The sequence below is a fragment of the Myotis yumanensis genome, unplaced genomic scaffold (assembly GCF_028538775.1).
Source record: "Myotis yumanensis isolate MYYU_CA2020_CCGP unplaced genomic scaffold, mMyoYum1.0.hap1 SCAF_4, whole genome shotgun sequence".
Taxonomy (NCBI): Eukaryota; Metazoa; Chordata; class Mammalia; order Chiroptera; family Vespertilionidae; genus Myotis; species Myotis yumanensis.
The window spans coordinates 33,189,068-33,213,181 of NW_027223755.1; the positions used below are offsets into that span (position 1 = coordinate 33,189,068).

The 24,114-nt window shown below is 40.2% G+C and overlaps 1 protein-coding gene and 1 pseudogene across 1 annotated transcript; both read left to right on the forward strand.

Moving 5' to 3' along the window:
• The first annotated feature begins 571 nt into the window (after positions 1–571).
• On the forward strand, positions 572–24,114 carry SHISAL2B (shisa like 2B). The gene is made up of 3 exons (XM_070412055.1): positions 572–762; positions 8,902–9,059; positions 23,342–24,114. Exons 1-3 carry the CDS (start codon positions 572–574, stop codon positions 23,476–23,478), a joined length of 486 nt encoding a protein of 161 aa, XP_070268156.1. The 3' UTR covers positions 23,479–24,114.
• On the forward strand, positions 1,748–2,670 carry LOC139008066 (COMM domain-containing protein 8-like; annotated as a pseudogene).

The window sequence follows — 24,114 nt, forward strand, 5'->3', positions numbered from 1 at the left end:
GAAGGGGTACTTCTCGACACCCCCTCGCTGGCAGGTAGGTCAGCGCCCTTTGTTCTGCCCACTCCCCCACCACTCCCCCACTCCTCGGGCGCTGGCCTGTGGTGGGCGAAGGCTCCCCCAGCCCTGCCCGGTCTGTCTGGAACCCGCCCGCCCTGTGCTTGGGCAAACAGAACTGCAACTTGGGTGCACCTGTATACAGGGCCAACGTGTGAACCTCAGGTGAAGTCTTCCCGGCACGGAGTGGGGCCAGGCTGTTGACGAAGTGAGGGAACGTGGAGGGGTGTCTGGAGAGCGCGGGACAGCAGGCACGGGCTGGTCCCTCGCGGGTGGAAGGACCGACCGCTCAGTAGTGAGAGGGAACAGCGCGAGTCCAGCGACCAGACACCCTGTGCGCAGGGGCAGGAGAGAGAACAGAGGAGGCGCGCGACGAAGGCTGAACCCCCGGCAGCCAGACGCCAGACCCGAAGAGGGGAGCCGGCGGAAGGGGTCCGCGGGCGCTGGCGGTGCGGAGCGCGTGCGGTCCGAGGGCAGATCGGGGGACCCGGCGTGGCCCTGCCCGCAGCCCGCGGCGATGGGCGAGGCGAGCCGGGTGTGCTCCGGCTACTACAGCCTCAACCACAGCTTCGTGGAGCCCTTCCCGTGTCCCCGGCGCGGAGAGGCGGCCGCGCTCCGCTACTGCTGCGGCTTCGCAGACCTCAAGTACTGCTGCAGCGAGCCGGGCAGCTACTTCCCCTACAAGCACAGCTACATGTGGAGCCTCAGGTGGGCAGGGCAGGGCAGGGCAGGTGGCTGGCGGGCCGGGGCCGGGGAGGCGACGGCGGAGGGCAGTGCCACCTCGGGAGGAGGGAAGGCGCCCGCGTCCCCACCACCCGCTCCGGGCGGTCCCTCCGGAAGGACACCGAGCCTCCTAGACCCGAGAGGGCTCCGCAGAGAGACCCCCTGCCGGCTCGGAGATGCCCCGGGAGCCGGGACTCCTCGGGCGAGGGTCGGGCTGTGGCCGCCAGAGGTGGGAATCCGCCCTGGGACCCCAGGCGAGGCGCGCCGAGTGGATTGCTGTTCACTCTCCCCAGGCGCCAGTCCCAGGCGGGCGACTCGACAAGACACGCAGATAACTTAAGGAGGTTTTAATTCTTTTTAATTTGGTGCACTTAAACAGAAAGGGGCTCCTATGGAGCCAATTTTAAGGCATTAACTAAGGACCAGAATATTTCAAGTCTCTTTGGAGGTAAGAAAGAATTGGCTGTATTCTTTAAACTATCAAAAAGGTAGGGGTGTACGTGCGGGCGCGCGAGCAAGCAACTGGGCTTTAATCTGACACAACCCGAACCCAACTGGACACCCACAGAGGTACAGTTTAAGGTGCTATGATTTCACACTCTGTAGAACCTTCCCAGGACACCCTCTTTCTAAACGGGGTGGCCATTGCTGAAGAGGCTTTCTCAGGTGGGGTCTTTCTTGCCTCTTTTTCCTATGATGGGAATTTTACTAATTCCAACTAGTATTTACGCGGATATTTTAAATTATGAAGCGCTTTCCTCCTCTTCCACTCCAAAGGTTGCACACTTTGAACTTGGTTCCTTCCTTTGGCCTGGAGAATGAATGGGGTGTCAGGATTATAGGAAAGAACTCCCACCCACCTTAAATTGCTGAGAGAGGGAGGGAGGGAAAGAGGGAGGGAGGGAGAGAGGGAGAGAGAGGGAGAGAGAGAGAGAGAGAGAGAATGGGGGGGGGGGGGGTACAGCCAGGGATGGATCTGGAGGAGAGGACACCCTTATGGTCACTGCAGAAGCTTCTGGGCCTGCGGCTTCCTCACAAAATAATTGATGGCATTTGTGGCCCAACTTATCCTCTCCAGCAGGATTATCAGAGTGTTTGGGATTCCATAGCACGGATGCATGTTCTATATTATCGCGTTTTTCAAAGCTGTAGTTGGGTGAGAGGCCTGGGAGACTTCAGATGACTATCTTCTAGCTTTTGTATCACCTGACCAGCAGAACCGCTAAGTTTTAGGGCTAAGTGTTGGCCTGTGTATCCTTTCACAGGGATTCACTGAAATATTTTGTTTGCATTCCATGTCCGATGTCTATTGGCTACCTGGGAGTCATAGTATCCAACTTTGTGTCATGTCTAAGCATTTGGAACTTTTGTAGAAAATGTGTACCGTTACTGCTGCACATTTACTAACTTCTTTTACAAAACAGAAGTAGAACTGCATGTATATCTTGGTAGCCAGTTAAGCATAGTTTATGTATGTATTTCAATAGTTTTAGTAAATAATCTCAGTCTAGCCAAAAAAAAAAAAAAAAGAAGCTGTAGTTGATAAAAGTTTATCTGATAAAAAAAATCTCAGCAATTGAATAAGTTGGATTCATTTCATCAAGAAACGATCATGAAATGCTTGAAAAGCATGCAAGATAAAATTAAGCAGGCCCTGTCAGGGGAAATAGTTGGTATTTCCTCTACACAGCTACAGGATTTTGATTGGCAGTTAAAGCTTGCACTTTCTATAGACAAAATTGCTACATTAAGAATGCCACTTTCCAACCTTCATCTACATGTAAAAGAAAACGGTGAAGTCAAATCGTATTCAGTTGGAAGGAATAAAGAAGAGCTGCAGAATCTGGAAATTTCTTGGCAGCAACTAATAAGGTCATCCTGCATTTGAAATAACTGGAAATGATGACTATCACCAGCATTATCAGATTCCACTGCTATAACTGCTATCACACAGTAAATATTGTGTGTTCAGAAAACCTGTGACACGCCATTATGCCAAGCTGGGAAAGCAGCAGTGTTGAGATTACAAAGATAAAAATTTGTCAACTTCTATAAAGAACAGGAAATTACAAGGTTCACAGAAAACACATAAACATAAAAGATAAAAAGCTATAATAGCAGTTTATATTTTCATAATGACTATTCTGCTTCATTTATTAAATATCTTAGAAATCCTTACATAGAGTTTTACTGAAAATTAACAATAGGCGCTAAAGTAATGTAAACATACAAAGCACAAATAAATTGGAATCTTGCTTTAAGAAGTATGTGGCTCTGGCCAGGGGGTTCAGTTGGTTGGAGCATCATCTTGTAAACCAGGAGGTTGCGGATGTGATCCCTGGTAGGGGAGTATATGGGAGGCAACCCATCAATGTTTCTCTCTTACATCTCTCTCTCTCTCTCTCCTTTTCTCTAAAATCAATGAAAACAAATCCTCAGGTGAGGATTAAGAAAAAAAAAAGGACGTGAATACCAAGGATGTGTGCTATGGTTATATGTATATGACTGATTTATGACATTTTAAAATAACTTTCAAAGAATGTATAAGATGCATATATAACTCAGGAAATTCCATTTCAAGGGAAAGATTATAAAATGTAAATTTTCTTAGAAAAAGAAGCTCTTCAGACATGAACAAGAAAAAAACCCTAAATCTGTGTAAATAATTTTGAGTTTATGAATTCTAAAAACTGAAATCTTGTACTGGAACATAGGAAAAAATGCAATGGCTACTTTTGTATTTCAAGGTCTTGGGAGAATATGAACTGATAAAAATAATATATGCTGATGCATAGTGTATGTAGTACTGTTCAAACATCAGCTAAGACCACATTATCTCCATTTTTGTTATAAACTCTTAATATTGAATTTAACAGTTTTGGATGTTAACTTTATTGGCAAACAGATAATTTTAAATTTCAGTTACGTTTAAAGATAAGCATTTTGAACATAAAAGTACAATTTTATTTCATTAAAGATATGTTTACAGTTTTGAATATTCTTGTATTATTATTTATTAATTGTATTATTTTCCATACAAACCACTGTAAACCTACTTTTGCCCCATCCTGTGTTATTTCTCTCAATCTCCTAGGATGATCCAGAATTTGGCAGGCATGCCAAATCTACAACAAATGACTTTAAGTGTTATTTCCTGAAGCAGTAAAATAATTTTTTAATGTGTTGCAAGCTTCAAAAAATATGCAAAGGAGTGCCCACTTACCAATGAGTTCAACTAACAAAATTGTGATGTGTCAGAGTGGGGCAAAATCTCAAAAATATAATGAAAGCTTATCCTTATTTGGAGAAGCATTGTAGATGGCACTGGCATATTATTTGGCCTTTTGGAAAATAATGTAATAACCCAGCTCTGAGACTTTGGAGATGTTAATAATGGCAGCAATAGAGGTTGGCAAGTCATAAGGCAAACTCAGCTGTTAGACTTAAATCCCCAAAGTGCCTGCAAAGTGCCTAGCTCACTGCAAAGTGACAAGCAGCAGAGGTTGAAACCTGTCCTAAGGTTTATGAGGGCACAAAGGATTGAACAGTTTGCTGGCGTCTTCGTTCAGCACTGACAAAGTGGACAGTGCACCGCAGTTCCTGGGAATTATAAAAATGTTTCCAGCTGATAGCCTCAGTTGGCAATGTTAAACCTGGGGGGTCTTGTTAGTTATTGAGCTCTGAGGACACACTGGAGAGCTCAACCCCTAATTTAACATAGTTCAATTGTGAAAAATATTCCAGAAGTCACTACCATTTGTTCTGAGATTCTGCAGCTACTGGAGAAAGGCACAGGTATAGCTACTACCAGGTAAGTAAAGTTGCTGAGTAGGAGAATTGCTCATTAACATGATGACAACTGCAGACCTTCTCTCAGGGACTGCCAGATGGTGCTGTAAGGAAAAATAAGTCTCCCTTTTCTGTGTCTAGCCCGCTTCCCTCTTTTCTCCTCTTATAGATCCCTAACCTCTTTGGTAGTCTTCTTCAGGACCTAGGAAAATAATGCCTATTGCATAGGGCTATGCATGAGTTCAATAAGTATGTGTTGAAATGAATATCTTAGGAGATTCCCAGAGCTCCATCTAGGTTAGCATGCATAGAGCAATATTTCTGTAAAGTAGAACTGTGACATTGAAATAGTGTGTCAAGATTGGGAAGACCTCTTTTTAAAACAAAAAATAGAGACCTAACAGGTTTGGTTCAGTGCCTAGAGTGACGGCCTGCGGACTCAAAGGTCCCAGGTTCAATTCCGGTCAAGAGCATGTACCTTGGTTATGGGCACATCCCCAGTAGGGAGTGTGCAGGAGGCAGCTGATCAATGTTTCCCTCTCATCAATGTTTCTAACTCTCTATCACTCTTCCTTCCTCTCTGTAAAAAATCAATAAAATATATTTTTTTAAAAAACAAACAAAAAACAGAAAATAGAGCCCAGCCGGCCTGGCTCAGTGGTTGAGCACTGACCTATGAACCAGGAGGTCACGGTTCAATTCCTAGTCAGGGCATATGCCAGGGTTGTGGGCTTGATCCCCAATGTGAGGCGTGCAGGAGGCAGTCAATCAATGATTCTCTCTCATCATTGATGTTTCTATCTCTTCCTCTTCCTTCCTCTCTGAAATCAATAAAAATAAATTTTAAAAAACAAAACAGAAAGCAGAAACAGCATACTCTGTTTTTGTTTTTCTTCATGTGGACTGGTTTTTTAAATTGTGTGCATTAAAAGCCCACTATATGAATGTTGAATTCAACTAAGTTGACAATTTTACTTTTAAATTGACTAAATTATGTGGGGGTTTTTAAATGAGATTTTATTTTTTTAATAACCAGGCTCTCACTTCAGGAATCTTACCAGATGTCTGGCCTCCCAGCTGCCTTGAGCAACAGATAATATTAATGAAATGGGTTATGTTCCCATGTACCTGTGTAGAGTCCTCACCCTCCTTGACCTGTATAATCTACAAAAGTCATCTTTGGGGCAAACAAGCAGGAAAGAGGAGTTGCCAAAGCCAGTAGTCTACCCCTTGGAGTGCACCAAGTGAGTGCAAACTCCAATGTAACTATATAACTATAATTCTTGCCACAGAATTACTCACTCTTCACTTGTATGCAAGGCTAGGGGAAGTGGGCTGACATGAATAAATCAAGCATAAGAATTTCCATGCCTGTGGCTCAGGAGGCAACCTCTAACTTGCAGGGGTGATTTATCTCCTAAAAACAAGGTTAAATTAGATGAGCTTAGCCCCTTACTTTTAATTCTGTTCTCCTTACTCCCAAGACAGTGGCATACCTAGCATCGCTACTCAGATTCTCCCTCCCCTCCCTTTTGGTACATGTCAAACTTGTCAAGGCCCTACTCTCTGGGAAATAGCAGAAGCCTACAGGCAAGCCAGGAAGACAATGAAGGAAAAGTTTATTACTTTTCAATAATGATGAATTTTTAATTACTACATGGATCAGTGGCTAGAGCGACGGCCTGTGGACTCAAAGGTCCCAGGTTCAATTCCGGTCAAGAGCATGTACCTTGGTTATGGGCACATCCCCAGTAGGGAGTGTGCAGGAGGCAGCTGATCAATGTTTCCCTCTCATCAATGTTTCTAACTCTCTATCACTCTTCCTTCCTCTCTGTAAAAAATCAATAAAATATATATTTTTAAAAAACAAACAAAAAACAGAAAATAGAGCCCAGCCGGTAGTCTACCCCTTGGAGTGCACCAAGTGAGTGCAAACTCCAAGTCTACCCCATTACCAGTAAATTATTATTTACTTCCACTTATGGAACATTTATTACAAGCTAAGGATTATGTAAACACTTTTAATAATTGTGCAAAACACCATAGGAAAGTCAACAGAAGTATCTGCCCTTGAGCAGCTTAAAACCTAATTACGTGTTTACACACCCACACATACATATGGTTCATGAAGGTACATATATTTGCATTAGTCTTTCAGTCCTTTTTCTTCAAGCTCCATCTCCCATTTAAAAGCATTAAGTTCACAAGTTTATGCAAACTAGGTTAGTTCTCATCTGATTAGTCATATAGATAATAGTGTCAGAAGGAATTATTACAGAGTTAGTGTAGAGCAAATATTACCAGATATACACTTTATTTTTACAGGAAAGTGCAAGGGTTTCTTCCATAATGCTAGAAGCCATTGGTATTATGCTCTTTTAGAAAGGAAAAACTCATACTGAACAGGAACTTTATGTAAATTTCATAACTATTGCTTTCCTTTATTTAAACCTTCTTCTCCTCTTTTGTGATAGTTGTGGTTTTGTATAATAGTAAACAATATCTCCCACACATATCTCCAAAAGAAAAGTTCTGCATTTCTGGTAAACATTTGTTTCAGTACTTATGTGGAGGCAAATGTTTGTTTTTGTTTGTTTGTTTGTTTGATATATATATATATATTTGATTTTTTTACAGAGAGGAAGGGAGAGGGATAGAGAGTTAGAAACATCAATGAGAGAGAGACATAGATTAGCTGCCTCCTGCACACCCCATACTGGGGATGGGCCCGCAACCAAGGTACATGCCCTTGACTGGAATCAAACCTGAGACCCTTCAGTCCGCAGGCCAACGCTCCATCCACTGAGCCAAACCGGTCGGGGGGGTGGGGGGGGGGGAGGCAAATGTTTTTATAGTCATCTTTTATTGGTAAACCTGATCTTTGCTTCTGGAATATATTAATAACAGAGTCATGATTGAGATGTTTTTGAACTATCTCTAGGGAATCATGTAACCTTTTACCTATAATATGAATTCACATGATATTCTATACTAATATTAACAGACTAGTGGCCCAGTGCATGAAATTCGTGCATGGGGGAGGGGTGTTCCTCAATCCTCTCCAATCTGGAACCCCTCGAAGGATGTCCTACTGCCGGTTTACAGGGATCGGGCCTAAACCGGCAGTCGGACATCCTCTCGCAATCCGGGACTGCTGGATCCTAACTGCTCACCTGCCTGCCTACCTGCCTGATTGCCCCTAACCACTCTGCCTCCTGGCCTGCTCAGCCCCAACTGCCCCCCACCGCCAGCCTGCTTGCCCCCAAATGCCCCCCCCTGCCAGGCTCATCACCCCCGAATTGCCCCCCTGCTGGCCTGATCACCCCCATCTTCCCTCCCCACTGGCCTGATCACCTCCAACTGACCCCCACTGATGGCCTGCTTGCCCCCAACTGGCCCCCCTGCTGTTCTGCTTACCCCCATAGCCCTGCCCCTAACCAGCCTGATCATCCACAACTGCCCTCCCCTCTTGGCCTTTAACCGCCTCTACCTCGGCCCCACTACCATGGCTTTGTCCAGAAGAACATCTGGAAGGTCTCCTAGAAGGTCTCCCAGTCTAATTAGCATATTACCCTTTTATTAGTATAGATAGAGGCCTGGTGCACGAGTGGGGGCAGGCTGGTTTGCCCTGAAGGGTGTCCCGGATCAGGGTGGGGGTTCCCTTGGGGCGTGGGGCAGCCTGGGTGAGGGGCCTGTGGTGGTTTGCAGGCCAGCCATGCCCCAATGGAGTGAGGGTCCTCGCCGGGGCGGCATGGCCAGCCTGGGTGAGGGGCTGAGGGCTGTTTGCAGGCTGGCCATGGCCCCGAGAAACCCAGGCTCCCAGACCCTCCTTGAGCAGAGGCCACAGTGGCTGAAAGCAGGTATCTGGGATTTATTTATCTTCTATAATTGAAACTTTGTAGCCTTGAGCGGAGTCCACAGCCGGCCAGGGCAGGTGGGAAGCTTGGCTTCCTCCATCGCCAGGGGCAACCCAAGCCTCCTGTTTGCTCCAGCTCTGTGGCCGCTGCCATCTTGGTTGGGTTTATTTGCATACTCGCTCCTGATTGGCTGGTGGGCGTGGCTTATGGGCATGGCTTGTGCATGTAGCAGAGGTACAGTCAATTTGCATGTTTCTCTTTTATTAGATAAGATACATGTATAGAGAAAATATGGTAAGAATTTCATGGTAGAGAAAGGAGAGCTGTAGATTGCAATCATATACTACTATTATTTATCCTAAAATATAATTTGATTATGAGTAACTGAAGCAAGAACTAACAGTATTTAAACCTCCTCTTTAGTTCCTGTGCAAACTGGTCTGTGTGACACTCACAATGTTTTCTCTGTTTTCCTCAGCATCGGTGCCCTGATTGGATTGGGAATTGCTGCCCTTGTTTTACTTGCCTTTGTCATCAGCGTCTGTGTCCTTTGCTATCTATTTCTGCATACAAAGCCTCAAAGGTTAGACACTGGCCTTAAACTTCAACACCTAGAGGTTTCTTCCACTCAAGAAGGTAATCAGTACCCATTATTTGTAGCCAATTACCTGTACTCTGTTGAAAAGAATAACCTGTACCTGTGTAAGAAATCATACTGTTAATGAGTGCTTTTTAAAAATTCAATTCATTATGTTTCTTTGTATAAATACATGCTAAATTAGGCCTTAATGATGAAATACCTTAGAGAAATTGTCCTGAGGGAAAATAGCAGCAGGATGTAGATGTTCTTGTGAAAAATAATACATTGATCCAATAAATCCACTTTAAGATATGTATGACTCAGTTACAAAGTCTTATCTTCTTGGAATTTTTAAATTTTGCTTTTGATGGAGCCACAGAAGTCACATAAAGAGAGAAATGACTACCTGATAATGAATTCTCAGTGTTGCATTACTCTAGATTCGTTAGTCAATGGCCAGCTAAGCATTTACCTTGTGCACCTATGGTGTACAGACTTCGGAGAAGGTGTGTAAAATAATTCCGAGGCATGTAAAAGAAATAGAAAAATAGAAGATAGTCCTGTTTTTGAGTAGATTATGAACTAGTTACATATAGTGATGTGTTTAGTGTGACCATAAAGTAGGAAGACATTTTTATGTGTCGTTCATGGAACTGGGTTTCATTGTTATTTCGGTTATGATGTGCTACACAAATGCTAATTGTTATCATTAAGAAACTCAGAATCATTAATATTTTGTGAATATAAATTTCTGTAAGTGTATTTAAAAAGTAGTAATTATGGTCCAGAGTTGCTCAGTAGGTTAGAGCATTGTCCTGTGCACCGAAGGATCGCAGGTTCGATTCCCAATGAGGGCATATACCCAGGTTGCGGGTTCGATCCTGCTTGGGGTGCATACAGGAGGCAACTGATTGATGTGTCTCTCTCATATCGATGTTTCTCCTTCTCCCTCTCTCTTCCTCTCTCTCTCTCTCTCTAAATCAATAAAAACATATCCTTGGGTGAGGGTTAAAAAAATAGTAGTAATCATAAATTGTATTTTGACATATATTTAGAATGTATTTTAATAAAAATTTAGAATATACGTATATATATTTAAAACATGACACACATGCTGACTACCATTTAAAAAGAAAATTTAAAGAGTTGTCTTAAAAAATTAGAAAATTCTCTGCTCATATGCTCTATTTTAGCTGAATCCCAAAGCTTATATGTATGGGGCACATGCTCTGTGACCTTTCAGTCCACTGCTGCTGCATGATTGCATAAGCTCTCCTGGCCTTCTCTGTGGGGAGCTCTCACAGGGGTATCTCTTTGCAGTCCTCTTTCTGAAGCAATTTCTGAAGTTTGGCGATTGCATGGCAGACTTGACAGGTTTTTATGGGTTAAACCCTTGTTTCTCCACAGGCAAAATGAAGCAGCGGGTTAGTGATTATGAAATAACCAGATCACATAATCAATTTTTGTCTCAACTGCTTAGATAATGTAAGGTACCAGTTCTTAAGTTTTACTACGCATGAGAATCACATAGGGAGCTTGTAAAAACTGCAAACTTTAAAACAAGTAGCTCCCTTTCCTATCCTTGCTCCCCTGCTGTCTACTGCCCACGCTGGCCAGGCAGGACTGGTCCTTCTTAATGCTGTTGAGCATCCGTATAATCATTACTCTGAACTCTATAGCTGATAGATTGCTTATATTCACTTTATTTAGTTCTTCATCTGGAGAATTCTCTTGTTCCTGCATTTGGGGCCTGTTTCTTTGTCTCCTCATTTTGGCTGCCTCTTTTTGTTTGTTTCTTTGTACTATGTAGATCTGCTATGGCTCTCAGTTTTGGTAGGGTGGCCCTGTGGGTGACCCTGTATAATAGGTGACCTGTGGGACCCAGTGGCGTAGTCACCCTAATCACCTGGGCTCAGGGCTTTAAGAATGTCCCTTAAGTGTGTTATGTGGGCTTTCCTGTTGTAATTGAGTCGTGATTTCTATTGGCCCATTTGTGCATGGGACCAACCCTCAGCCTGGCTGACAGTGAGACTCAACCCCCAACACAACATGCAAGCCGCTGTGCAGGAGTTGATCACATGAAGTGAAATTTGCCTCAGCAAGGTCTAGTGCCTGCCGAGAACTCCCTGTGGAAATGCTTCTTGTGAAGCTTATTGGATCCTACTCTGTTGTTTTCCGGAGCTGACCACTGGGTATTGGTTTGGGGACTCTTTGGAGAGACTCTGGTACAGACCAATGTCAGACACTGTTTGTGACTGACCCTGGGCAACCTGTTTGGAGCTGTTAGCAATCCACAGCTTGTGGCTCCTTCTACTGGGCCTGGTGCATGTGGAAAGGAACAACCTGTGCACCAAGCCCTGCTTTTACTAGCACCAGAGCCCAGGGGAAGGTCAGCAAATGTTTCAAAGCACCCAGAGATCTGCCTCTGCCTGCAGGCTGTCTCTTAGGTTTCATCACGTAAAGATCCTTTGGCTGTACTCCTCAGCAGGACTTAAGCTCCACAAGGTGGGACAACTTGGATTCCCAATGGGTGGGACTGTTGCTTCCCCCTGAGGCTGATGCTGCATAGAGGGGAATGCTCTGCCTAAGGAAGATGGCTTCTGCAGGATAGGGGAATGACTCAGCACAGGGATACTGGTCACTGATCTCTCAGCTCTCACCCCAGAGCCACCAACCCCAGACTCTCTTCATGTAGCTCTAGTCCTGAAGCCCAGTGTGAATGGCTGCAAACAAAATGTTGTGTATTGGCCCTTTAAGAGGCAGACAGAAATCCCTCTGCTTTTCACAGTCAGATTTTATGTAGTCACCTTTCCTAGTTTTGGTGCTTTGGGCTGGGGAAACCGCCTTGGGGTCTAGACCCCAGGCTTCTCAGGGGGAAAAACCCACAGCTGAGCGATTCCTCCAGAACTTCAGTTGCCATCCCTGGGAGCTTGGCCAGCCTTCTTGTGCCTCCACACTTCCTACTAGCCTTGATGAGGCCTCCTGTGCAAGTCCTTGGTTATAGGTTTCTCTCCAGCTAGTCTTCACTTGGTTATTCAGGATGATCTTTCTATACTTTAGTTGTAATTCCAGTTTGGTCCTGGGAGGTGAGTGTAACTTCCACCTGATTCATCGCCATCTTGGATCTCCAGCCTCCATTTATTTATTTATTCATTCATTCATTCATGTATTTATTTGTTGAGAGTGCTACAAATGTCCTCCATCACCATTCCTTTAGCCCCCCACTACCCAGCCCCCACCGCACCCCAGGCCTTCCTCACATTATTATCTGTGTCCATAGGTTATGCATTTATGCATATATGTTCTTTGGTTACTCTCTTCCATTATTTTAAATTAATTTTTATAATTGAAACTGTTTTCATTACAAGCAATTTGCATGGCCTTAAGGGAAATGTACTTTTGTGTACACACTAAAACTGACTTAGGGCACTGGATTTTTTTTTTTTTTTTTGGTCTCTCTAAATGACAGCAAGTTTAAAATAGTTTAATCTGAAATAATTTTGCCAAGATTTTTCCTTTCTGTATCTTTATTCTATTGGGTTTCATTTTTTTTTCAATGTATATAGTTTAAGGCTTTATACATTTTCAATTGATCCTGAAAGAAGCTGGTCTCTGGCAGTGACCATAGCGTTTAATTGGGCTACCTCCAGGGCTCACTTTGTGTAGAGATCCTATTTCTAAGCAATTGATTGGCCTTTAAATTGTGGCCATAACCATTTCTTCCTTTTTAACTTTTGTATTTTGAGTTATGCATGTTTCAAATGCCAACATTTAAAAGAATAGCACAGCTTGTAAATCATACTGTATAAGATGTACAGCTCTGAGCAGAAGATGGCTGTGTGAAGGGCATTTTTTTCTGAGTAGACACTCCTGAGGGTGAAGGCTCATTTGAAAACATATGAAAGAATTAGTAGCTAGTAGAAGAGCAATGAAAGGGGCGAGAGTCTTAGATCCCTGCTTTTCAAACTTTTCCATTGGTGAATCCTTGAAGGTCAATAAGAGAGGAACTTATGCTTCCAGAAAAGCAAGAGTTAGAGTGGAAAGGCCTGCCTTAAGCCTTATGAACTTTCAATTGTTTGAAGTTACCCACTTTAGTTTTTAAGTTATGGGAATTTTCTATTTGACTACATAATGTAATGGCTGGCTTTACTCTAATAATATCTTATTTTCAGATATGAGTGAAATTGATGCTCCAGGACTGACAGCATATTCGCCCTGTGATTTTGAGTGCCCATCGACACCCTGCAGCTGTGGAGCAGCGTGGAGAATAGAGAAGCATTCTGAGAAACAGAGGTTTTGATGAAAATTAGAAGGCAGATATTAGCAGGGGTGCCTGGTACACATAAATAATATAGCTGTATGGGAATAATAGACAACTCCAAGCCTGTGTTTGGTGATTTCTTTTGTCAAGGCAGGTGATGTAAATGAAAAGGATAAACAAATCAGCAGTAAGACACAGTTGTCTAGGAGAAAAACGTAAATTACATCTGGAGTACTGAGAAAGAAAGCAAATTGAAGATCATATAATCATTTATTCTGCCCGTGAGCAAAATAGGACTTAGACTGGCTCAGAATGATCTGATATATTTCTTCTTTTTGGAGGACACCCTTACTCCTGAGTTAAAAACAAAAACAACAACTCACTTCTCTTTAATTGTAGGAAAATTAGAAAATATAGAGAAACAAACAAATAAATGACATTCATGATCCCACCATATAAAGATAATAGATATCAAACCATAGTAAATATCCATGGATTTTTTTTTCTTTGCATTTATAGACATATATAACAAAATGGGGAGCGGGTGAGTTTTATAACATGCTTTTTTTTTTCCCACTGAATAATATCAATATCTTTGTTTGCCAATAAATACCTTTGCCATAATTTTTAATTTTTAATGTTTACATTTTATTACCATGATGGAGTACTATGAGTATTTATTTATTTATTTTTTTCTATTGATTTCAGAGAGGAAGGGAGAGGGAGAAAGAGATAAAACATCAATGGTGAGAGAGAATCATTGATCAGCTGCCTCCTGCATGCCCCCTACTGGACACATAATCCAGGCATGTGTCCTGACCAGGAATCGAACCAGTGAACTCTTGGTTCTTGGGTCGATGCTCAATCATTGAGCCATACCAGCCAGGCTATTTTTTTTTATTTTTATATAATTTCACATTCCAGAAAAGTTACCAAAAAATTATAGAGAAAGTTATATACCTTTTCTCAGATTTACTAACTTAATATTTTGCCTCATTGTTTTCATTCTTGACTTTCTCTTGATATATATTTTCTGAACAATTTGAAAATAATTTTCAGATATCCTATCTTTTAACCATAAATATTTCAGTGTGCATTTCCTAAGAACAAGAATGGTTTTTACATAATTACAGTAAATTTATCAAAGCCAGGAAATGTAACATTGATACAGGAATAATTATCAAATCTGTAGTTCATGTTCAAAATTTTCCAATATCCTTAATAGCTATTTTTTCTTGTCTCAGAATTACATCTTGTAATTAGTTGTCATATTTCTTTAGTCTCCTTCAATCTTCAGTCTTTCTTTGTCTTTCATGACCTTGACATTTTTGAAAAGTAAAAGCCAATTATTTTGTACAGTGTCCCTCAATTTTAATTTGTCTGATGTTTTCTCATGATTGGAGAGAGATTATACATTTTTGACAAGAATACCATAGATGTTATATGCTCAGGGCACCATAACAGGAAGCACATACTATATTGGTTTGTTCCATTACTGGTGGTGTTAACTTGGATTCTTTGGTTAAGGCTGTATTTGCTAGATTAATCCATTGTAAAGTCACTAGTTTTGCCTTTGTCATTACTAAGTAGTTGGTTGGCAGGTACTTTGAAATTATGAAAATATCCTGTTCCTCCTCAAACTGACAACCCACCCACTAATTGCTATTAATTGTAATTTTTTTCATTCAGAATTTCAGGATTATGATGATGATGGGTGTAAAATGGTGATTTTCTAACTTCATCATTCCTCCTACATCTATTAGTTGTTATTTAATTACAGGAATTCTACTTTCCATTCTTCCCTATTTATTTACCTGTTCATTTATTAAGATCAGTATGAACTCAGAGTCCTTATCATAAAATATCCTACTACTACCGTTATTTATTTTGATCCTCGAATTGTTTCAGATTTGACCCATGGGAGTCACTTTATACATGGTCTGGTGTCCTTTTTGAAAAGTGTTCATTATTTTTAAAGCGCTTTTTTGCCTGCCATCACAAGATGTTCCAGGGTGTCCTGTACTTTCCCTGTTCCATCCCAGGAACCTGACATTTCTCCAAGAAACCTGGTGCATTTTAGTTGTGAATGGTGTTTAGAAACCGAAGTCTGGCTATACCATATTTTATTAAATTACTGACTTTGAACTAGCTTCCATTTTTTTCCCCCTATTACATACATACAATGAACATTTAAGTGTTTTCTTAGCACAGATCCCTGGGAGTGAAGTTGTTGAGCAAAAGGATGGGCACATATTAAAGGCTTTGGATACAAGCTGTTAATGGCCCACCAGAAAAATACTATTTCATGGGTGCTACTTCAAAAGACATATGTTCTACTAATTTCATTGAGAGAAACAATGTAGTGTTTTGATTTTATCTAATTAGGAGAGTGGATATTCTAATGTTTATTTGTCATTATTTTTTTGTGGCATGTTGTTGCTCATATCTAATACACATTTTTCCATGGCAGTATTCTTTTTTCATTGTTTTATAAGAACTTTCCTTACAATAACTAAACTCTTTTTCATATATATTGCAAATATTTTTATAGTTATTTCCTTTTTAATTTTGTGACAATGTTTTAATTTGTTTCACCTTTTGTGATTTCTCCCTTTAGTTTCATATAATACATTTATTCATTTGTTTTTAACATTTAAATCTTCAATAAGCCAGGAATTTTTAACTTTGGTGTAAAGTGTGAGGTAGGGATCTGCCTTCATTTTTATTTTGCAAATAATGAGCCAATGTATTGAAAAAGCCTTATTTCTTTTGCCAATTTAAAATATCATCTTTGTCATAAACTAAATTTTTATATATACAGGGATTTGTTTTTAGATTTTTTGTTCTGTCAAATTTATCAGTCTGTTTATTCTTAAGCCAGTAATATACTTTTAAAATTATTATAGCTCTATAGTTTAATATTTGATTAGGCAAGACTTTCTCTTCTCTCCATTATGCTTCTTTTTTTAATTTATTTTTATTAAATCTTTATTGTTCAGATTATTACATTTGTTCCTCTTTTTTCCCCCCATAACTCCCCTCCTTCCAGCTCCCACCCCACCCTCCGCCCTCACTCCCCACCCACTGTCCTCATCCATATGTGCACGATTTTTGTCCAGTCTCTTCCCCCATCTCCCACACCCCTTTCCCCCCCAAGAATAGTCAGTCCATTCCCTTTCTATGTCCCTGATTCTATTATAATCACCAGTTCATTCTGTACATCAGGTTATTTATTCACTTGATTCTTAGATTCACTTGTTGATAGATGCATATTTGTTGTTCATAATTTGTATCTTTACCTTTTTCTTCTTCTTCTTCTTCTTAAAGGATACCTTTCAGCATTTCATATAATACTGGTTTGGTGGTGATGAACTCCTTTAGCTTTTCCTTATCTGTGAAGCTCTTTATCTGACCTTCAATTCTGAATGATAGCTTTGCTGGATAAAGTAATCTTGGTTGTAGGTTCTTGCTATTCATCACTTTGAATATTTCTTGCCACTCCCTTCTGGCCTGCAAAGTTTCTGTTGAGAAATCAGCTGACAGTCGTATGGGTATTCCCTTGTAGGTAACTGAGTTTCTTTCTCTTGCTGCTTTTAAGATTCTCTCTTTGTCTTTTGCTCTTGGCATTTTAATTATGATGTGTCTTGGTGTGGTCCTCTTTGGATTCCTTTTGTTTGGGGTTCTCTGTGCTTCCTGGACTTGTAAGTCTATTTCTTTCACCAGGTGGGGGAAGTTTTCTGTCATTATTTCTTCAAATAAGTTTTCAATATCTTGCTCTCTCTCATCTTCTGGTACCCCTATAATTCTGATGTTGGTACGTTTGAAGCTGTCCCAGAGGCTCCTTACACTATCTTCGTATTTTTGGGTTCTTTTTTCATTTTGCTTTTCCGGTTGGGTGTTTTTTGCTTCTTCATTTTCAAATCTTTGACTTGATTCTTGCGCTCCTCTGGTCTGCTGTTGGGAGTCTGTATAATATTCTTTATTTCAGTCAGTGTATGCTCACTTTCTAGATGGTCCTTTATCACATCATCGAGGGTCTCATTAGATTTCCTGTACATCTCATCAAGTTTATTGACAGACTCTAGAAGCCTCTTGAGAGACCTCAAAAGTGTGGTTCTGAACTCAATATCCTCCCTTGATAGTTTTGTCATGTTTCTTTGTCTCCGCATTTTTTTACGCTTTCTTGGTACACCCCCTAGTGGTCTTTGTGCGCAGTCTTATTGTAGTTAAGCCTTGATTTTTGTAGTTAATACTAGAGGGATTTGACCTCCAGGCCGACTGGCTTTGATAATCAGCTGTGTCTGCAGTGGAAGAACTTGTGTCCTCTAGGGAGGTGCTAATCTAGCCTTTGCCTGAGGCTATCCGGCAAATGCCTCTGTGCAGGGCTTGGGCGGGGCGGGTCCCACGGGATCAACAGGGCGGAGGAGGGAGCAGTTATGGCTGTTCTCAGTCCGTCCCCAGGGGCTCTGCCTCTCTGTCCCAGCAACAGCTGCAAACCTCGGAGCGACCATAGCCAGACAGTCCTGCTTCTCCCGTTTGAGTCTGGGTCCCTAGAGACTCGCCCGGATCTGGAGCTCAGAGTCTGAGGCTCCCTCCGGATTGAAACAGACAACCACGCCCTCAGCCACCAGCCCGAGCCGCACGCACTCCGTACCTTAGTATTTTACTTCAGCACTGCGCCTCCTCTGATTCTCGGTTCCTCCTAGTTGTAGAACTTCCACTCAGCCAGCCTTCCTGTGGTTCTGGATGATGTCCGTTCCGTCTTTTAGTTGTATTTTTGAAGTGGTTGTTCGAGGCAGCAAACTCCAGCGTTAACCTATGCCGCCATCTTGGTTTCTCTGCTCTATGCTTCTTTTTCAAAATTTCCTGGCTACTCTTGTAAGGGTCAGATTTCCAAATAAATTTATAAATCACACAGTCAAGATTTTAAAAATCAAGTGGTATTTTTTTTCTCAATTTACAGATAATTTGGGGAGCTATTTTTCTTAGTAGGTTTAACACCACTCCAACAAAGCACTGTTTAGAACTCATTAATTAGGCTGCCAGATTATTTCGTAATACTATTCTATTTAGAAGGGCTTTAAGAATTCTCTGAGATCTTAGTAGAGGATAGACTAATTTGAACTTAATGACAGAAGAGGCCACTTGTGTCTCCTAAAGAGAATTTTCTACTTAAAATAATGAGTCTGGAATTTCCTATGGCTGTTTTTGTTCCTAGAATGCAGAAAACCAAATTGCCCAGCAGTCTATGGCTACATTTAGCATCCCTGAGTCCTTCTCAGTGCACAGTGTTAAGCAATCCTGGTTGATGTTGGAAACAATAAGCAAAATAGAAGCCAGTCTCTCAGTGTGAAAATTCATTGAAAGGACTTAAAGTATCAGTTAAATTCCTTTGTTAGTTATGTTAGCTATCAATGGATGGAAAAGATTAACAATGCACAAAATGTAAAGAAAAAAAAACAATTGTGGAAAAAATAGGGTAGGAAAACATTTCTGGATAGAATTGCCTTTACTCATTGACAAATGGACAAAGCAAAAATGCAAGCTTAGGATTTAAACTTTCACAATGAATTTTTAACTATGGCTCATCGGAGATAACCTATATATCCTTAAGGGAAGGCAGGGCAGTAAGAGGGGAGAGGTCTATAGTTTTGCTCTTCACCATTTACTTCAGATTCAGCCCTGTGCCTCATATTAAACTTGAGAGGAAAATGTCTTCTTGCAAATAAACTCTTTTAGGTGCAAATCTAAGATTGCTTGTTTCCACTAGAAGGTACAGTGGGATGAGTGGGATATGTAGATTTTCTACTAAATAATAAAGCGAGCCAGCTGATTAGTAGTTAGAAGCTGTTGTAGGCCTGCCGAATGGTACACAGAAGCTAGGAGCTAGGCAGACAATGGCAGAAAAGTTTAATTACAATTCTGCCAGAGAGATAGGAGATGAAGACTGGCAGAGGTCCCAGCATTTTTTTTTTAAATGGCAGGCAAGAGAATTGTACATAAATAATAAAATACATAGGAGAGTCCTGGCCATGTTCTCAGTGGTTAGAGCATCAGCCTGCAAACTGGAGGGTCATGGTACGATTCCCCATCAAGTGCACATACCTGGGTTGCAAGTTTGATCCCCAGCCCTGGTTGTGGTGCTTGCAAGAGGCAATCAATTGATGTGCCTCTCTCACATCAATATTTCTCTTTCTTTCTCTCTCTCTAACCCTCCCTCAGTCCCTCCCTTCCACTCTCTCTAAAAATCAAAGGAAAAAATATCCTTGTGTGAGGATTAATAGAAAAAAGAAAAAATACATACAGGAAAACATAGGTACTAAACTTATGGACCTTGGTCTCAGAGAGGCTTATGTGAACTTGCTCCTAAAGGCAAGGAAAGTAAAAGCAAAAATACATGAATGGGACTACATCAAACTAAAAAGCTTCTACACAGCAAAAGAAATCATCAACGAAACATAAAGGCAACCAACTGAGTGGGAGAAGATATTTGCAAACGATACCTCCAATAAAGGTCTAATATCCAAAATATATAAAGAACTCATACAACTCAACAACACCACCAAAAACAAACCAATTAAAAAATGGGCAGAGAACCAGAAAGACACTTCCCATGAAGACATACAGATGACCAACAGATATATTTTAAAATGCTCAACTTCACTAACTATAAGGGAAACACAAATCAAAACCACGAGATATTTTAACTCACACTTGTTAGAATGGCTATTATCAATAAGACAAGAAATAAGTGTTGGAGAGGCTGTAGAGAAAAAGGAACCTTATACACGGCTGGTGGCAACGTAAATTGGTACAGCCATTATGGAAAACAGTATGGAGGTTCCTCAAAAAAAAAAAAAAAAAAAAAAGAATAAAGTTACCATATGACTCAGCAACCCCTCTTCTGAATATCTACCCTCAAAATTTGAAAATATTTATTTGTAAAGCTATACACTGAGTGGCCAGATTATTATGACCGGCCAGATTATTATGACCACCCCATCAGTACAACGAAGTGAATTAGTTATGCAAATAATAATAATAAAACCTTGAGAGTATTTGCTTAGGAAGTTTTCAATATTCAGTAATTTTGGAAGTGTCAATGAAGTACTGATGGGGTGGTCATAATAATCTGGCCGGTTATAATAATCTGGCCACTCAATGTAGGATATGTACCCCTATGTTCACTGCAGCATTATTCATGGTAGGCAACACATGGAAACAACCTAATCAACCAATCCTCGATGGATAATGGATATGAAGCTGTGGTACATATATAAAATGGAATACGACTCAGCCATAGAAAGGATGAAGCACTGCCAACATAGATGGATCCTGAACTCTCAAGTACTAGTATCCTGCTAAGTGAAATAAGTCACATTGAAAAGGATAAGAACAATATGATTTCACTCATAGATGGGATATAAAACAGAAAGCAATAAACTCATAGACACAGACAACAGTATGGTGTTACCAGAGGGAAAGGTGGGCGGAGGAAAGATGGTCAAATATAAGGTGACAGAAAGGACTAGACTTTGGGTGGTGAGCACACAATGCAATGCATAGAAGGTGTATTATAGAATTGTATACCTAAAAATTTATATAATGTATTGACCAATGGTTACCCCAATAAATTTAATTTTAGTAAGCAGTGTTCACAGAAGAGTTTATAGGATAAGTGGATCCCCGAGGAATGGTTCTGAAAATCAATACAAAATTTAAATCTTATCAGCAAAAATATATTGGCCTAGACTGTGATGAGGATAGGTAGATTGATGAATTTGATTTAAATGAATTCTATTCATTTGGTTAAATGAATTTAAATGTTGGTAAAGATTAAAATTTTAATTTAAATGCCAGTCTGAGAAGTATAGGATTAAAGGAAGATTGAGATTTACATATGACCAGATTAAAAAAAAAAGGGAAGCCAGCAGCAGAAAGCAACTAATGTCAACCCGGGAAAGCACATGGATCTTTTTTTTGCAATCTGTACTCAGGTTAAAAAAAAAAAAAAAGAGGCATTAGATAAGAAAAACTGCTTTATGTGTAACAAATCCCTTGGAAGCTCAATGGAATTACAGATTTCTTACTTTAAATCAAATCCATATTGTAATTTTTTGACCTAAAAGAGGCAGCTGGTTTTACCCCTATTTTGTTGGTTAAAAAATTAGCTTTTGTTTCTTAAAGCAAAAAAAAAGGAACTGTCTCAACCACCTTAGGAAAAGCTGAGGTGGTTGAGACAGTTCCTTCGTTCTCTTTTAAAATTCTCCTAAAGGGGCCTGGCCAGAGTGGCTCAGTGGTTAAACTTCAACGTATGAACCAGGAGGTCGCAGTTCTATTCCTGGTCGGGGCATATGCCTGGGTTGGGGGCTCGATCCCCAGTGTGGGGAGTGCAGGAGGCAGCCAATCAATGATCCTCTCTCATCATTGATGTTTCTGTCTCTCCTTCTCCTTTCCTCTCTGAAATCAATAAAAATATATTTAAAAAAAAATTCTTCCAAAGGGATGCAGTCAGCTGCAGGAAGAGAACATTGGGGTTGGTAACATGCTCATCAAAGCTCCTGTTTCAAATAGTGTCAGTATGATGTTTATAACAAATCTTTTCTTGTTCGTGGAGCAAATTGGTTGTTGGGGGAACTGCCTTACCTTAAGAGGCCAATCTAAGAAAAGATCTCTGTCCCTACACTGGTTAGAGGAATCCAGGCAGTAGCCAAGGAAACAATGAGTCAGGGCTGGAGGAAGGGGACCGCACAAGTCCTTGGTGAGAAAAATCTATAGTAACTGAAAGGTACTTTGTGAACCTCTAGGTCTCAGAGGGCTGTAGACAGGTTAGATAAACCCCTTGAGTTGTTGACAGAAAAAAAGCATAATGGAAACTAGAGATGTCAGAATGTTGAAGACTTAGAGAGAACCTCAAACTAAGTTGGGAAATAACTTCCTGAGTTTATTCATCATAAAAAGAGAACAAAAATGGTGACAAAGTAGACAAAAACACCTTGCAACCCTGATTAAAATGTTATGAATTTAATTAAGTGAAAAGCTTCGGAAACATGAAGGACTTGAATTACACATTAGTTTTCAGATTTCCTGGAATTCCAATAAAATATTCAAATTTTAGATGTTTAAAGGACATGCTTACATGAGATACAAATGCTACGCAGATAATATGAAACTTTGATCTTTTACCTTTACCTGCTATGATACAGGAGAGTAAAAATAATACTAAACAAACGAAAAATAAACCACAAACATTGTTTTTCAGATATTATAGGAGGAAAATAATTTCAAGGGCCCTCATTTAGAATATATTCTACTAAAGTATTTAATTGTATTTAAATTTGAAGCAAATATATTTTAAAAGTCTACTTTGCAAATAACAATCAAGAACTTATCATTTCACCCAATTTTCATGCCAGCTTTCCCTCTTATGTTTATTTTAAACAGCTTTACTTGCTTATTTGGGCAGAGGGCTACTTGCCAAGTCAGAAAATGTGCCTTCCACAAATTAGCTTTTACAAATCAAATGGTTGAAACATTATGCCTGGATGTTTAGAGGTAGAACATTATTTTGCCACCAAAAAGTTCTCTATCCTTGTACATTCTGGACTCATATTTACATGAGTGAATGAGATTGTGGCACAAGTGTGTTCTTTTTTAAAATTACATCTAAATCGACTCTGATGGCAAAGCCTTAAAGTGCTGCAAATTATGATGATTGGCTTCAGTATAGTTTTGTTCACTTCAAGAATAGGGACAGCCACACTTTTGTTCAACAATTCAGAAATCGTTACCTTCTCTTCAAATGTGTAGTTATCTCCAAAGAAGCGTGGAGAAAGGTAAGCATGGAAATAAAACCCGACTTCTGTTACTGAACATTTCCCTTATGTGACTTTCAGGAGAAAATGCTCAAAAACAACTTTGAAGGGATTCAGTTCTCACATATCCACATAGTGTTTTCAGGACATCGTATTTTCAATATTGCTACAAAATATATGTTGTTAAGCAAAACTGTTACAAAGTCAAGTTTCATGACATAATTTCCCATTAATTATTTCATTTTGTTTTGTGTATTTGCAGGCAACTCAAATAGGAAAATCAAAACCCCCAATTCAAATGCAGCATCAAATTCAACAAATGAAACGATCTATGAAGCTGATGATGTAATTGAGGAAAAAACAATGGATACAACACAAATCAACATCGTGTATTATTAAAAATCCTGTGTTAGAAAAGCTCACAGGAGAGATGGAACAGTAAAAATAAAGTGCATTTTAAATAGTTCGTAATATTACTTTTAAAAAATTCACCACTCACAAAGCAAAACATAGCTGCATTTTTATCAATCTTTTTATTAAACACCCACTAAGGATTTAATAGATTTTCATGTACATAAGTTTACTTTTACTTGCTAATTAAAATGTACATTATACAAAATTATGTTAATACTTTAGGCAAAGTTAAATAATTTATCAATTAGCAGATAAGCAAGCCTATCTCAGTGAGAAACAATGAGACATATTACCAGAATTTCACGACTTTTTGGTACTTAGAGGCAGTTATTTTTTTAAAGCGATGGTACAGATAGGTAGATTTTGGGAGAATGGTCTTATAAACTAGAGGTGGAATGCTGTTAAGTCTCTTAAAAGTCAACCCATGCCTTTTTTTAGAGGATTTGCTGGCACACTCACCATATATTTATTGCCTTTATAAAAGCTAACATTCAAAACCAAAATATATTACAATGTATAACCTGCATAATACATGTTTTCTGCATACTGAAGGATAACCATGACAAAAGTCCTCACTGAGAAAGTTCCTGGATCTTCCTAATGCCACTGCGACAGCTACAA

Bases quoted from the DNA above. Each gene is read 5' to 3' on its own strand.
- SHISAL2B (XM_070412055.1), top strand. From the start codon at position 572: ATGGGCGAGGCGAGCCGGGTGTGCTCCGGCTACTACAGCCTCAACCAC. The intron at 763-8,901 runs GTGGGCAGGGCA...TGTTTTCCTCAG, and splicing joins AGCTACATGTGGAGCCTCAG to CATCGGTGCCCTGATTGGAT. The intron at 9,060-23,341 runs GTAATCAGTACC...GTGTATTTGCAG, and splicing joins GGTTTCTTCCACTCAAGAAG to GCAACTCAAATAGGAAAATC.